The sequence below is a fragment of the Magnolia sinica genome, chromosome 5 (assembly GCF_029962835.1).
Source record: "Magnolia sinica isolate HGM2019 chromosome 5, MsV1, whole genome shotgun sequence".
In the NCBI taxonomy this organism is placed as follows: Eukaryota; Viridiplantae; Streptophyta; class Magnoliopsida; order Magnoliales; family Magnoliaceae; genus Magnolia; species Magnolia sinica.
This window is the reverse complement of record NC_080577.1, coordinates 100,351,553-100,366,216: the sequence shown is the minus strand read 5'-3', so window position 1 is coordinate 100,366,216 and position 14,664 is coordinate 100,351,553. Positions and strand designations below refer to the sequence as shown.

Here is a 14,664-nt window from a genome sequence, read left to right as displayed (position 1 = left end):
CTACCCCCCACACAAACCTATGGTTGCCATCCCATCCTCATTGTTCAATGTGGTGTGGCCCATTCTAGTTTTTATATGCCATCTATTCCCATGAATCTCCTCAACAAAAGTGAAGTTACTCCAAAAATCATGCTTTTCTGAAACTCAGGTGGACCACACCAAGTGAATTTATTGGTTTGTTTGATGAGAACGGGAAGGGCAATTGACTGCAACGTTTTTTACTGAGCAACTGGAGGGGACGGGGCAAAGCAAAGGCGTAATAGGTGCTTCGAGTGACTTGTTAGGTTAGGGCTGTCGAAGAAGAATTCATCAAGTCAATGAATATCGCTGCTCCTCTGACGTGCCCTAGCCGAGCGTACATATATTTTACAATGTTTCCTATGGTGAGGCCTGCCTGAGGTTTGGATCCGTGTGATACTCTAAGTTCAGGATCAAACATGAGGTGGGGCATCTTATGGAAGGAATGCATCTCATCTACATGTAGTCATCCATTCACATCAGTGAATAATCACTCCTCTGAGGAGTAAGCTTCATCATGCAAGGGTTTTTAAAAACCCACAGAGATGAGATGGTCTCTAATTTTCTGGAAAAGCCAATTTTTTAAGTCTGGATGAGTAAAAAAGAAGAAGGGCATTTATTGAAATTAGACAAAAACTGAAATTATATATATATATATATATATATATATATATATATATATATATATATATATATATATATATAGCAATACACATGCTTACAATGGCTGGTACAAAGAGTCGCAATCCCGCGAGGGTGAGCTAATTTTAAAAACATGTCCTCAGTTCGGATTATTGGCTGCAACTTGCTTACCTGAAATTAGAATCGTTAGTCATCACCGATCAGCTATACAGCGGTGAATTTGTTACTGGGCCTTGTACACACTGCCCATCACACTATGGGAGTTGACCATGTCCGAAGTTATTACCTTAATAGCAAGGAGCGAGATGTTGAAGGTAGGGCTAGTGAGCCAAGTGAAGTTGTAACAAGGCCATATTAGAAAGTGCAGCTGGATTGCCTCCTTTTCAGAGAGCTAATACTTGTTGGCATTTTCGTTTGGCACTGCTTAACATTTCCTCAAAAACATCATTTCTTTCAAGGGGGGAGATGTTGAAGGCAGGGCTAGAGACTGGAGCGAAGTTGTAATAACATACGTGTTGGAAGGTGTAGTTGGATCACCTCCTTTTCAGCGAGAGCTAATGCCTGTTGGGCATTTTCATTTCCTTGGAAACATCATTTCCTCACATCCTGTTTCACAGAATCCAAATAGGCCCCAAGGAAACTTAAAAGACATGCTCTAGTCGCGTTACAATGTCATTATCATAATATCATTCATTCCTCACCCCTTAAGGAGACCCCGATTGCCACGCCCATGGGAAAGAGGATTTCCAATGTGCCACATGCCAATCTGCCACTGTGCCAATGTCATATGCGTGCCACTTGTCACCATCCATCTCCAAGAACCCCACATGTATCTCATGTCCCAATTTGCCATGTGCCCATGTCCCACATGCACCACGAGCCGCTGCCCATCTTCAAATGCTCCACATTCACATATGTGCCACCATCCATCTTCAAGCACCCCAAGTGTGCAAACATGTAAGATATGCCACTGTCTAGCTTTAAGCATCCTACAAGTGCCACCATCCATCATCAAGTACGCCACTGTGCCACCAATAGGCTTCAAGCATCCTACATGCACCACATGACAAATGCCATCAACTACCAAGAAAACTTCCCAATAGATTTGAAAAAAAAAAAACAAACAATAGATTTGAAAATAGCGCCACTCATAAGAAATTTATTAAAAATACAAATAAAATAAAATAAACTTCTTTTCCTTTCCTTTCCTTGGTAGACAGTTTTCTTCAATTTCCTTTCCTTGAATCCAAGCAGTAACACTATTTAGGTTTTACTCTAGTGGAAACCAAGGCTCCGTCCCATTGTTTTTATTTCTTACTCAACTACTATTTTCACTGCATGGTCATGATTACCTTTTTTTTTTTTCTTTTTTTTTTCTTTTTTTTTTTTAACACACAATATTGTCAGTTATACATGGATGCCTACAAAGGTCCACAAGAACATTTTTATTAGTTTCAAAGATAATTAATTCAGTTGGTAGTGCAGAAGAAAGGGGAGAGCATTGTGTACTAATTGTGAAGTTGGAACAGTTCATTCTTGCAAGCCTGCTTTTACACTTGAAACTTCTTTGAAGGGGTCTAACTACAATTAAAGCATGTTGTGCATGTCCCTTGTGCAGATTATAATTTGAAGTGTCGACCCTTGTTCATTTTTCTAGCAGTCTAGCAGTTTCAATCTCTTGAACTACACTATTTGTAAGTTAAAAAGAAAAAAAGATCAGCTGCCTCAGCTGGCTCCAAACATGGAAGGACACCATAAACAGCTTCCAATGCCTTTACAGCCTGTTTGACACCTTGGATTTGGTGGTAAATGGGTGTATTTCAAATCCAAATAGCTGCTTGGATTTGGAGGTAAATGAAACAGGGGGCATTTCAAATCTACCATTTTGGTGTGTTTTGAAATCTCAGCAAAATGCTAAGATTCGGATGTAATCCAAAGGAAATTTTTTTTTTTTTTTGTTTTGCCTCGTTTTTTAAGGGTAGGAGAGTCACACATGTACCACAGGTGTATCTAGGCTACTAATCCACTGGACACATGGCACGTTGGCGATACTCCAAAACAATTCGATTATCGGCTGCAACACTAAAATCACATCAATAGAATGATCTGAACCATCCAAACGTTGGACATCTAAATGGACCGTTAAAAAATGTCGGTGAGTCGCTTGTTTGTGATCCTTGCATTTGTGGCCCAATCAAGGCTCGGAATTTCCTCTTTTTTGGCTGAAGTATATATTTTAATGGGCTAATTACAATCATTCTATCAAATATCACATATATACTTATTTGGGATATGAAAGCTGATTTAGTAAATCAAATCTAAGTCCTATGAATATACTGAAGAATTTCAATGCCCACCAAATACAAGCTTCTAAACTGAAGATTTGGATTCGAGTGCATTTCAACCAAACACAAATGAGGATTCCGAATCACCTTGATCCCAATGTAATTGTGATTTGGATTCCAATGCATTCCAAATCCAAGCTCCCAAACGGGCCCTTAGGTCAGTGGAATGCATCAATTCAAAATCTTCCAAATTTGTTAATGGAAGAAAATCAATTAAGGTGTGTACTATAGTTGTAATTATCAGAAAAAGTAAACACAATTACCTCAACAACTTGAATCCATCCGTTTCACTTCATGAGGCCATTGAAATGTTACTTCCAGAAATTGGATATACAATGCAGATCTCAGGGACAGTATCACCTTGGATGTGCAGAGATATACAAGACCATCAGGTCATGCTTAGATGAGCAAAAATTAGAAAAATGTAACGACGGAAGCAAAGCACTTACCTCCTCTGATCATTCAAGTTAATGGCTTTGTGCTTGGCTTTCTTATCATTGGCATTCTCGCTATTGAGGAACTCAGGCAAATAACCAGAATGTTCTGCTAAAGGGAAGCAGTCGAAATCTGCAAGAACTAATGCTCCTCGTCAGCAATGGTCGAACAAAAGAAAAACTATTGGTAGATGAATGGCTGAGATGAACAAGGAGCTGAGAGGAGCGACCTTTCAATAACTTCACATCAACTTCGAAAGGATGTCAAGGGTTGGTGCAACAGTTTCTGAAATTTCTGTTGGTTCAGTGCTATGGACAGCAATAGGAGTTCGAATAGACTCCACCTCTCATGCTCAACAGCTTCATAATGAGCTTCTGTACATTTCCCAACAAACTTTATTTGTTTAGGGATTTTCGACAATGTGGAATTACATGATCATTACGCCTCAAGTTTGTATCAGTGGGGCCCACAGCTCAGTGGACCAAAACATAGATCAATGGACCCCAATTTGGATATAGGATTCCCTTGTACCCATCCAATCTTTGGCCTTTTCCCATTGAATGTGGACTGTTGCTGTGTTTTTCTTCCTAGCCACATTTGCAGACCCCAATGGACAGATGGGAGCGTTTCATCATGCGGTGTTTTGTGGAATTCTCCATCACAGTGGGTCCCACGAGATTCACTGGCAGGATCACCAATCCAAGGTCCCCACAAAGACAATCTGAAGGCTCGACGATATCATGCACATCCTCCTTTCATGTATCACTTATTCCTACTTGACATAACATAATCAATCCAATTTAAAGTCAGTGCTTGAGCCTCAGCTATGTGCCCACCTGCGTGAAGCTCACTGAAATGACCAATAAAGTGAGGTGAATAAAGTCGCAGCTCGATTATGTCCATGTACTTTCTGAAATAGATAAAGATGAAGACCACGCAGACAATCCATGGAAACCAAAAATCTATCAAGATGCAATGGAATCACACCAGCCTGATTATTAGTCTAGTAGATTTAGCCCCTTCCAATAGGAGATCAACTAACTCATGCAACAATATCCAATCGGAGAAATCTTTCATACTATGAGTAACTCTGCCCCTGTTAAATTTCTCAAATGAAAAACCAATTGACATTGAAATCACCTCTGACACACCATTGCAAAGACCATTTCTATCTAATTGAATTCGGTTCAAACCAAAAACTGCTCTCTCTGATTTGAAATACAAGGGCAGTAAACAGAAGTAAAAACCCACAGAAGCCCGAGGAAAGGTCCCAAAGAACAACCGAGAGTGAATACATACCAGAGAAGCTGTCTTCTTTCTTCCGAAAATTGGAATTCCAGGCCATGATAATACCTCCTGCAGAGCACACAGCGTTGACAGCTTCCCAATCTTTGTTCTTAACACCCCAAATCAAATCCATCGTACATCTGTCTATGGACTGGAGCTTGGTTTCCTGCAGCGTGATAACATCGGCTTTCGATTTCCAACACATTTTCTTTATGTGGGCTCTTTTAACTTCGCAGCCCAGGCCTCTAATGTTCTAAGGAAAAAAAATAAAAATAAAAATAAAATCATTGATCACCTGTTCTTCCCCTCGTTGGCCTTCTCCTTTCACTTGATTTGTCTATGTAATCGTAACTGATTGAACATTCAAGACTGAGAAGCTCTCTCCACCCTTTCTGCGACTTCCTCATCTTGGCTGAGTTTTCTACTGTCACTGAGCTCCTTTCTTTTGAAGAAACTGAAGAAATTCAAAAACATCTTCCTCTCTAGCCCCGAAAGAGAGTCCTATCATACCTCCGACTCTTTCCAGGATATCTTTGAACTATCTGATCTGTTCTTCGGTTAATTTGTTATTCCCTTTAATCATGGCCTGTCTTCGAGTAACAACTGCTGATTCTGGCTAGCAAATAGCTTTTATTTCCTCTCTCATATTGTGGCCCGTAATGGCGCAATGACAAGGGCCTCCTCTAGAAAATCTGCCTTTGAATTCATTGTTTCCATTGCCACATTCCTTCCCTCTGCATTGTTCTCATTTCTCTGGTAATTGAGATTCAGATCCCTTACAAGAGATGAGTGACCTTCTCATCACTCTTCCTCAAGAGTGCTTCCATAGAAGTCCTCACTGCAATGAACCATCATCAGATCATGCTGTGGAATGCTGAGGTTAATTGCCTTTCCATCGCTGGGGAGCTAACACTCGAATAACGATATCTGTAGAGAGCTTCCTGGCTTCCCTTTCAAACTTCTACATCCTCGTCATCCCATAAGAGACATGTCTCTTGCCTTTGAAGAATAATAGGAAGGAACGGGTCCGAAGGTTCGGAAGACAAACCCGCAGCGAGAGAGAGGCTCCGAGAGGTGCATCCTCTGCTCAGTACTCCCACAATGCATCCAAAGCCACATATCATAGTTGAAAGCAATTCTTCCTCACTTATCCCTGTACCGCTAGAAGGAGATAGACATATCGACATATTTTACTAGTAACACACCGGAGCATGGTGATGGTGCACTGTCTTCCTGCCTCTGCCTGCAAATGCAGATTTCCAGCGATCATCTGGTTTCTCTCCTGGTCCAGATCTTCAAGCAATTCTTCCTCAGCTGTCCCTGTACCGCTAGAAGGAGAGAGACATATCGACATATTTTACCAGTAACACACTGGAGCATGGCGATGGTGCATCGTCTTCCTGCCTCTGCCTGCAAATGCAGATTTCCGGCGATCGTCCGGCTTCTCTCCTGATCCAGATCTTCCCCCGCCTCAGCGGAACTTCCCAAGATTTCTCCCTTTCCACCTGCAGCTCCAACTGTTCTTCCCTGACCAGCACTTCGACAAAAGTAGGATTGACAAAAGCCCTTTTCTTCCTATCACAGACACGAGCTACACCTAACTCGTCTACATCTTCTGTCACAGGATTGATCGATATTACTTCTCCCAGACATGATCCAATCGCTAAAAATACCTCATGGAACCAGAGATCTAATGTAATCCCCCCCCCACACAAAAAAAAAAAAAAAAAAAAAAAAAAAACCAGATCTCTTCTCAGATGAACTGATATTTTCTGAGCGTCTTGAAAGATTTATTATAGGCCCATCCTTGTGCAAAGCTCCTGCTACAAGGACATTAAGTTCATCTCTGGTTTTCCCATACTTTCTAAAATAGATAAAGATGAAAACCACACAGGAAGCTTGGAACATATGTGAAAAGGGATATTACAGGCTGAATAATTCCATGCCTGAGAAACATAAAGAGAATACCTGTATCCAAGGTTGCCTTTCTCCCCTGTTTAACCAGTGGTCTCAGCATGGACGAACATCACGAATCTGAACATGTGCCTTTGCTGATATGGGAAACTCACATCCTGTACGAGCCCAAAGTGCTGGATTGTTGCAATTCAATTAGATGTCATTTTGGACAATCATCACTCATCAGCCTCAAATAGAGTGGCCAACTCAACTAATGTAACAGTTATATTTATTTGAAATAATCGTCTTACTTGGAGGTGCTCTCCGCTGGGAAAGTGAGGTGCTCAACATTAACAAGAGGTCCATGTAATCACTTCTTGGGAAGCAAAGATTTTGCATGTGCACATCCTTTTTGACAAACAACAGATCATTTTGAAGGTCTCTTCAAGATCTGTTCTAACTGTATTTGCATGATGTCCTCAAAAATATTAATTGAAATTAGTGATGAAAACACTGAATTTTGCAATATTGATTGATATTAGAACTTAGTAGTTAGGGTAGAACTTCGTAGACTTAGTAGGAATATTGATTGATATGAGAAGTTAGATTTGACTCTTTTTTTTTTTTTGGATTGCAAAATAGTGTGAAGAGAAGGGGGAAAAAGTTATATAATTTTGCGACCACAACTTTAATGCATAATGAGCACTGAGAATGGGTGTGCTGTGCACATCATCTCCCACCATTAAAAGACGGTGAGAATCTCACATGCAACTTTAAAAGGTGAAGATTTAAAACAACCACTTTGAAATGCATGTATCTTAGAATTCCCACCCACCGTAACGGGTTAGCAGGAGAGTGCATAGACTCTTGGTGGATACTACGTTGCCTCAGCCTTCTCCTTATAAACATTTGTTCTTCCTGTGATTGAAAGCTTTGGTCTGCTGAAATTTGCACGTTTAAGGCTTCTACAGTTTCCCTTTTCTGAGGTTCAATTTAGGTATTACTCTAAAAAACCAAGGCTCCAGTATTGACTGGAGTTTTGATCTCTAATTCCATAAACCACCGTGTTCCCTGCATAGCCATGGTTTTTTTTTTTTTTACTTCACAAAACTTTTGATATTGTTGGTCATACATGCACACCAAATACATGTCACGAGAATAATTTTGCGAGTTTCCAAACATAAGTAGGTAGTGCAGAAGATAAGAGGAGAGCTCTTTTAGAACCCACAGTATATACAAGTATGAAACTACAGCATTGTGTACTAATTCTGAAGTTTGCACAGTTCATCCTTGCAAGCATTGCTTTTACACTTGAAAGTTGAAACTTCTTTGAAGGGATCTAACTACAATTAGAGCATGACGAGTTCGTCCTTTGTACAGATTATAATTTGGAGTATCAGGCCTTGTTCATGTTTCTTGCAGATTTAGCCTCCAAAACTACCACTATTTTTAACAAGGAAAAAAAAAAGAAAAAAAAAAAAAAAGAAAGAAAAGAAAAGAAAAAAGAAGATAAAAAAGGATTAGCTGCCTTGGCTTGCTCCGGGCATGGAAGGACAGCAAAAACAGGCTTTCAACGCCTTTAGGTCAGTGGAATGCATCAGTTTGAGATCTCCGAACTTTGTTAATGGAGGAAAACCGATTTGAGTTATGTACTATTGTTGTGATTATCTGCACATGTAAATACGATTATCTCAACTGCTTTGTCCATCAGTTTCATTTCACGAGGCCATTGAAATGCTACTTGCAGAAATTGGAGATGCGAAGGGACTCTCAGGGAGGTTATAAGCTTGGCTGCATAAAGAGCACATGCATAGAAGTGCATCAGGTTCTATCTATGTATGGAAAGATTTGAAAAATGCAAATCATGAAAGCAAAGCAGTTACCTTTCCTGATCATTGAAGTTATTGGTTTCGTTCTTAATTTTCTCATCTTGCACGGTGTCACTGTTAAGGACCTCAAGCAAATAGCCAAAATGTTCCGCTGAAGGGAAGCAATAGAGATCTGCAAAAAGTAACACTCATCTTGTTGGCAATCGTTGAAGAGGAGAATCTATTGGTAGATGAATGCCTGAGATGAGCATGGAGCTAATAGGAACCACCTTTCATTAGTTTCGTGTCATCTTCTGAAGGGTGAGGGTTCATGCAACGATTTTGAAACTTCTGATGGTTCAGTGCCTTCGACAACAGTTGGAGTTCGAAGAGACGTCGTCTCTCAAGCTCAACAGCTTGATCATGAGCCTCTGTACATTCCCCAACAAAACTTAGTTGTTGCGATTTTTTATAATGAGGATTACATGACACTTGAGCCTTGAGATTTTATCAATGGGGTCCATGGCTCAGTGGAGCAAACCGTTCACCTAATGGCCCTTGGCTTGGATGGGGGATTCCCTTGTAGGGATCCAACATTTGGCCCTTGTCCCTGTGGACTATTGTTGTATTTTTCTTCTTACAGATTGTCCGTATATCTGAAGGCTCGACAACACCATGCATATCCTCCTTTTATAGACCATTTAATTCCTCTCTAGCATACAGCATAAGCAATCCAATTTGAAGTCAGTGCTTGAGCCGGGGTTATCTGCTCACCTGCATGAAGCTCATCTTCATGGCCTATAAATTGAGGCGAATAAAGCGGCGGCTCCATTTTCTCCACATACTTTCTAAAATAGATAAAGAAGAAGACAACTTAGGAAGCTTTAATCATATGTGACAAAGGTATTACAGTGCTGAATGCACAATGGCAGAGGATGGTAGCAAAGAAAGAGATACCTGTCCCCAAGCTTGCCTTTCTCTCTATAAGGTTTAACCAACACACGGGCGCCACAGACATAGTGAGGATTGCCCTTGGCAAGTATCATCTTTACAGTCTCAGCATGGACGAACGTCACGAATCCAAACATGCGCCTCTGTTGACATGGGATCCTCACATCCTGTACCAGCCCATAAGTCCTGGATTATTGCAATATGTCAGTTTGTACTATCATCATTGGCAAAACTGATTGGCCAACTCAACCAATGCAAAATGGAACATATACTTGAAATAGTCTGAAACGTCTTCCTCAGAGAAGGCACTCTCAGCTGGAAAAGTCAGGTAAATTTGTCGAGAACCAGCTGCCGACACTGTTCCATTCGGGTGCTGGCTTCTGTACATGGTGAACCTTGGCGCATCCTCTGCTGGAACCACTGCATGCTGTCCGTGAGGCCTGCTCATCACTCACAATTCCAGTAAGTACAGGAGATACGTACAGTAAAATCAGATATCGATCTGATCAGCCCCACCATGGATGCGTTGTGCACCAAAAGTTTACTAGATAGACCGATCATGGCATTTTCCTGGTGAATGTAGACACTCACTTATTTCTTTATTAACCGTCTATCTTCTGGTCACAAATTAAAGGATTTAGTACTTCCCACATGGGAATTCCTTTTCCCCTTTCGTTTGTTTGGTGTATTGTTCATCCAAAGTGTGGCCTATCAGATCAATGGTTTGGATCACTGAATGATGTTCGCTGTTCATACCTCCTGTAGACATTCTTGCATCAAGCATTGTATAATATTAATCTCTTTTTAGTACAGAAGTAAGAAAGAAAGCAGAAGCCAAAAAAAATAAAAAGCCACTTATAATTCAACTGAATGCATCCACCTATACCCCAAGAGCAAGATGGGGACTCTCATTGGCTTACCTATCGATGACACGGATGGTGTTCTTCAAGCGGGCCAGCAATTTAGTGAGGCTGTAACCAGCCTTGCCGTGGCGCTGGCTTTCAGTAAGGTAACCGTCTGCCTGCAGAGTCCTCCCAAATCTATCAAAGTAAAGCTGGGGCAGAGAAGCAATAGAGACGGGAGTCCTCTTGGCACGGAGGAGCTCTAAAAGCTCACTCTCTAGCCTCTCTAGCGTGCTGGACGAAATTTGATGCTCCTCATCATCGACAGCTGCTGATGTTACCATCTCAGAGGTGGGGCTCAAAGGGAGGCCATTTGGCTGGCGGGCGCCGTGCAGGAACCTGCAGCCGGTCCCGTGCCTACAGTATCCTTTTGCAAAGTAGTTGCATTGCCTGGCAGGGACATCAACCATGGAAGGAGGCGATGATACTCTCCCAGTCAATCTCAAGCCCAAGTACTCCCCACCCGATCCAACTGCGTATGGGTCCTCCAGACCAATCAATTGAGGTTGCTGCTGCTGCTGCAGCAGTGGTGGTGGTGGGCCATCTTGTTGTTGGACAGCCTGATTGAAAAAGCTATGTGGGTCCTGCTGTGGAGGATACAAGGAATCACAGTGAGGCAACAGGAACCTTGACGCTGCTTCCGGGCAGTAAGGCGAGAATTGGTACGGCACATCCGAAAATTGGAACGGCTGCTGCTGATGATGCTGATGCAATGGATGCAGCAATGACGAAGATGAAGGCGACAACCCAAGTTCGGCTTTGGCTCTGCTAATGAGTGATCGGATGGCGGTGTCGGGGCCAAAAGCCAGACGAATCATTTCTCGATCTCCATGCTCCTGTAGAAGCAGGTAACCAATGATCTTAGATGCATGATCCGACTCCAAGCTCTGAATTCTCGCCAACACAACCTTCGTTGATTCGTAGATATCCATCTTCCACTCTCAGAGGAATTTCTACAAACAGATACAATGCAATACAAAGGAAAGAGATGCTAATCAGTGAAAACTCCAAAGCTTAGTGGTTTCTTTCACTCTCATTATAGAGAAAGAGACGCGACGGCCGGAGGGTTAACCGATGCGGTGGCTCGTCTTCATCGAAATTTCTCATTGCCCGCTCTTAAAACCGCTGCCCGTACCGGCAGCAACCGGTTAGAGGGGACTGCAATACCGCAATCGGGGTAGGAGTTATACCGGTTCAGCCGGCATCAGCCGTACCTCATGGGCGGGACCCGCCACGTTACTTCGCGGCATTCTGCCACCGATACCTATCACCTTATGAATCGGGCTGGTCTGTTTCTGGTGGGACCCACTCGCTAGATGGAAGCGGATTGGCCGCTGTACCACACACCACTGACCTGGCTGGTGTCGGTACGTGTCGTGCGAAGACGAGCGCTGACACTCGAGCTCGAGTGGTATGAACGGTTCAAAGGAGATTAAAGTTACGCGGGCCCGCAATGATGTATTTATTATATCCACACCGTTCATCCATTTGACGAGATAATTTTAAAGCATGATCCAAAAAATGAGGTATGTCCAAAGCTCAAATGCACCACACCACAAATAATAGCAGTGGGACAATGATTCTCACCGTTAAAACATTAGTAGGGACCATATCATTTATTTTCGATGAAGAGGAAAAATAAATATCATATTGATCTAAAACTTATGTGATACCCAAAAGGGTTTGGATGATACATGTTAAATCTCCTACTGCTTTTTATAGTGTGGTCCACTTGATTTTTGGATTTATCTTATTTTTTGTCTCAAGATCTACGACGAGCTTATAAAATGGACAGACGGTTTGGATATAATACATACCTCATGATGGGACCCACAAAACTTGGTGATTTCAACACAACAGCCACGTCGGTGGTGTTTGGTACACCAGCCAATCCGCTTCCCCGGAGTGTGCTACACTACACAATTCGAGTCCGAGAAAAACAGGGGCGGATTCAGTCAACTGAAGACCAGACCGAGTTCGGTAAGACCGTTTCGTGGGGCCCACCTTGATGTATGTATTATATATCCACACCATCCATCCTTTTTTCCATTTCATTTTAGTACGGCTCCCCAAAACTGAAACAGATCCAAATCTCATTTGAACCACACTGTAAGAAGTGGTGATTGAATGCCTACCATTAAAAACTTCCTAAGGTCCACCGTAATGTTTATTTACCATCTAATCAGTTGATAAGGTAAAAAAGAACTTAATAAAGGAAAAACAAAAATATCAGATCGATACAAAACTCAGATATCCCTTAAGAAGTTTTTAATAGCCAATCATCACTCTTTCCTATGGAATGGTCCACCTGAGATATGGATCTGACTTCAGTGTTGGAACTACGTCCTAAAATGATCTGAAAAAATGGGATGGACGGTGTGGATATACAACACATACATCATCAAGGTGGGCCCCACGGTAACGGCCTTAACGGACTCGGTCAGGCCTGCAGCTGACTGAATCCACTCCCATTTACAGTTACACTCTCTCCAGTGAGCTCCTGAAACTGCTCCTTGTTTACACGTGTATTCTGTAAAATCGGATCGGCTCGTTAGGCTAATACTCACTGAGTAGATTCCATGCATCTTAAATCAGTCATAAATATAATACCATAAGGTGGGAAATGGATTGGCTACTCCCCTTTCTAGTGTTCTGTGGGCCCCACCATGATGTATGTGTTTCATCCATTCCGTTCATCCATTTTTACAGATCATTTTAAGTTTGAACCCAAAAAAAGAGAGGAATATAAATCTCAGGTGGACCACACCACAAGAAAACAATAGTGATTGAATATCCACCATTAAAATCCTCCTAAGGCCCAATGTACTGTTTATTTGACATCCAATCGGTTGATTAGGTCATACAGACCCAGATGAAGGCAAAAAACAAATATTAGCTTGATCCAAAACTTTTATGGCGCCCAATTTTTTTAATGGTCGACGTTCATTCTACACTGTTTCCTGTAATGTTGTCCACATGAAATTGGGATATAGTTCATTTTTGGTTCCATGCCATAAAATGATCTATAAAAATAGATGGACGGCATGGATGAAACATATACATCATGGTGGGGGCCACAGAGCACCGACCACCAGCCGAGTAGGGGCATCACATGTACGTTGAAGTTGAATCACGGGCTCAATTGATCTTAACCGTTCTTTTACAGGTATGGTCCACCGATGATCATACAGGCCAGTGTTGAGATCTGCCAAGCTGTTCTAATCAGGCACACGTGTCCCATTCTCCGCACTTGTGAAGCGTGTGCATTTTCCATTCAGGGGCTGATCCTGTACGGCAGATTGTGATTTTCCGAAGTGGATTGTGTCATACCACTGTCGGAACGGACTCGGTCCTGGGAGGAGCTCTGTGGGGCCACCGTAATATCTGTGTTTAATCCACGCCGTCCATTCATTTTTCCAGATCATTTTAGGGCATGTGCCAAAAAAGAGGCAGATCTAATGCTCATGTTGGCCACATCACTGGAAGCAGTGGTGATAGTGTGACCACCGTTGAAACCTTCTTAGGGCCCACCGTAATGTTCTGTTCATAAGGTCATATAAACCTGAATGAAGGGAATACAGATATCAGCCCTGATAAAATAAAAAAAAAAAAAAAAACTTCTCTACATGTAATTATACCATCTATAATTACAATAAACATACTTTAACTCGTTACCATTAACATAGAAAAAGCAGTTGTTTGTGCTAAAATTTGAAAGTAGGGTTAATTTCTTTTTGGTAATAGTTAATTAGGCTTAATTTTTTGGCTAATTTCAAAGAAAAAAATGTGTCGTTGTTGTGTTCATCTAGAAATTAAGGATCCAAGTTCAATAAAGTGGTCAAACAAGACTCATGTTATTGACCTTTATGGTTTAGTTCACTTATTTCTCTGTTCTTAGGTATTGAGAATATTCAATAAGAACAAATCGAATTGGGAGGGATCCTAGTTTCTATGAATTAGTGAGTACCATTGGCTGCACATTTCACTAAAGTGCCCATGACTAAAGATGTCTATCGGTTCTTAGATTAAAGGGCAAGCCAAGCGTCATGTATTAAGAATCAATAAGGTGATGTTTGTCTCCAAATAAGCGGTATTTGATTGATCTAAAGGAATTTACCGTTTGGCTGGATCCAAATGAAGTGGGAAGGATAATGTTAATAACATAAAATTAGATAGTCTATCTTGCCATAAAGGTGTTGGACCATTTGGATTTACATTATTGACATTCAGTCAACCTCATGTTGTGAAAATCACATGTGTGTTAGATCTTAGCTCAAAGAAAGTGATTGTAATGATGCACTAGGTTTCACAAAAGGATTTGACGATTATGTTCACCATCCTCAGTAATCTAATCATTGCCTTATTGATTAGGTAAGGTTT

At 41.5% G+C, this 14,664-nt stretch overlaps 1 protein-coding gene and 2 long non-coding RNA genes across 8 annotated transcripts; 1 reads left to right on the top strand and 2 right to left on the bottom strand.

Annotated features, from left to right (window-relative positions):
- Window positions 1–729: 729 nt before the first annotated feature.
- Window positions 730–5,527, bottom strand: LOC131246435 (uncharacterized). Of its 3 annotated transcripts, none has more exons than XR_009171372.1 (4): window positions 3,670–5,527; window positions 3,455–3,572; window positions 3,269–3,365; window positions 730–1,710 (listed from the first exon to the last, which is right to left on the bottom strand). It is a non-coding gene; the product is annotated as an uncharacterized LOC131246435 (long non-coding RNA). The 3 variants fall into 3 exon arrangements; XR_009171373.1 differs by having other exon boundaries at window positions 3,455–3,814; window positions 4,277–5,527; XR_009171371.1 differs by having other exon boundaries at window positions 3,455–5,527.
- Window positions 5,528–8,081: 2,554 nt separating this feature from the next.
- On the bottom strand, window positions 8,082–11,575 carry LOC131246433 (zinc finger CCCH domain-containing protein 18-like). 4 transcript variants are annotated; one of them, XM_058246558.1, is made up of 7 exons: window positions 10,303–11,575; window positions 9,655–9,825; window positions 9,389–9,568; window positions 9,206–9,279; window positions 8,719–8,862; window positions 8,507–8,624; window positions 8,082–8,414 (listed from the first exon to the last, which is right to left on the bottom strand). In XM_058246558.1, the coding sequence occupies exons 1-7, from the start codon at window positions 11,214–11,216 to the stop codon at window positions 8,342–8,344; spliced, it is 1,674 nt and encodes a 557-aa protein (XP_058102541.1). In that variant the 5' UTR covers window positions 11,217–11,575; the 3' UTR covers window positions 8,082–8,341. The 4 variants fall into 4 exon arrangements, with proteins under 4 accessions (XP_058102541.1, XP_058102543.1, XP_058102542.1 ...); XM_058246560.1 differs by having other exon boundaries at window positions 9,655–9,822; window positions 10,303–11,573; XM_058246559.1 differs by having other exon boundaries at window positions 8,722–8,862; window positions 10,303–11,571.
- On the top strand, window positions 9,706–10,232 carry LOC131246434 (uncharacterized). Its single transcript, XR_009171370.1, has 2 exons — window positions 9,706–9,844; window positions 10,196–10,232. It is a non-coding gene; the product is annotated as an uncharacterized LOC131246434 (long non-coding RNA).
- Window positions 11,576–14,664: the final 3,089 nt, after the last annotated feature.

What these genes read in the sequence shown, in the direction of transcription:
- LOC131246433 (XM_058246558.1), bottom strand. Translation starts at nt 11,216, where the DNA reads ATGGATATCTACGAATCAACGAAGGTTGTGTTGGCGAGAATTCAGAGC. An exon ending in AAAGGCAAGCTTGGGGACAG is followed by an intron (nt 9,280 to 9,388) that starts GTATCTCTTTCT and finishes TATCTATTTTAG; the next exon opens with AAAGTATGTGGAGAAAATGG. An exon ending in CACGAAACTAATGAAAGGTG is followed by an intron (nt 8,625 to 8,718) that starts GTTCCTATTAGC and finishes TACTTTTTGCAG; the next exon opens with ATCTCTATTGCTTCCCTTCA.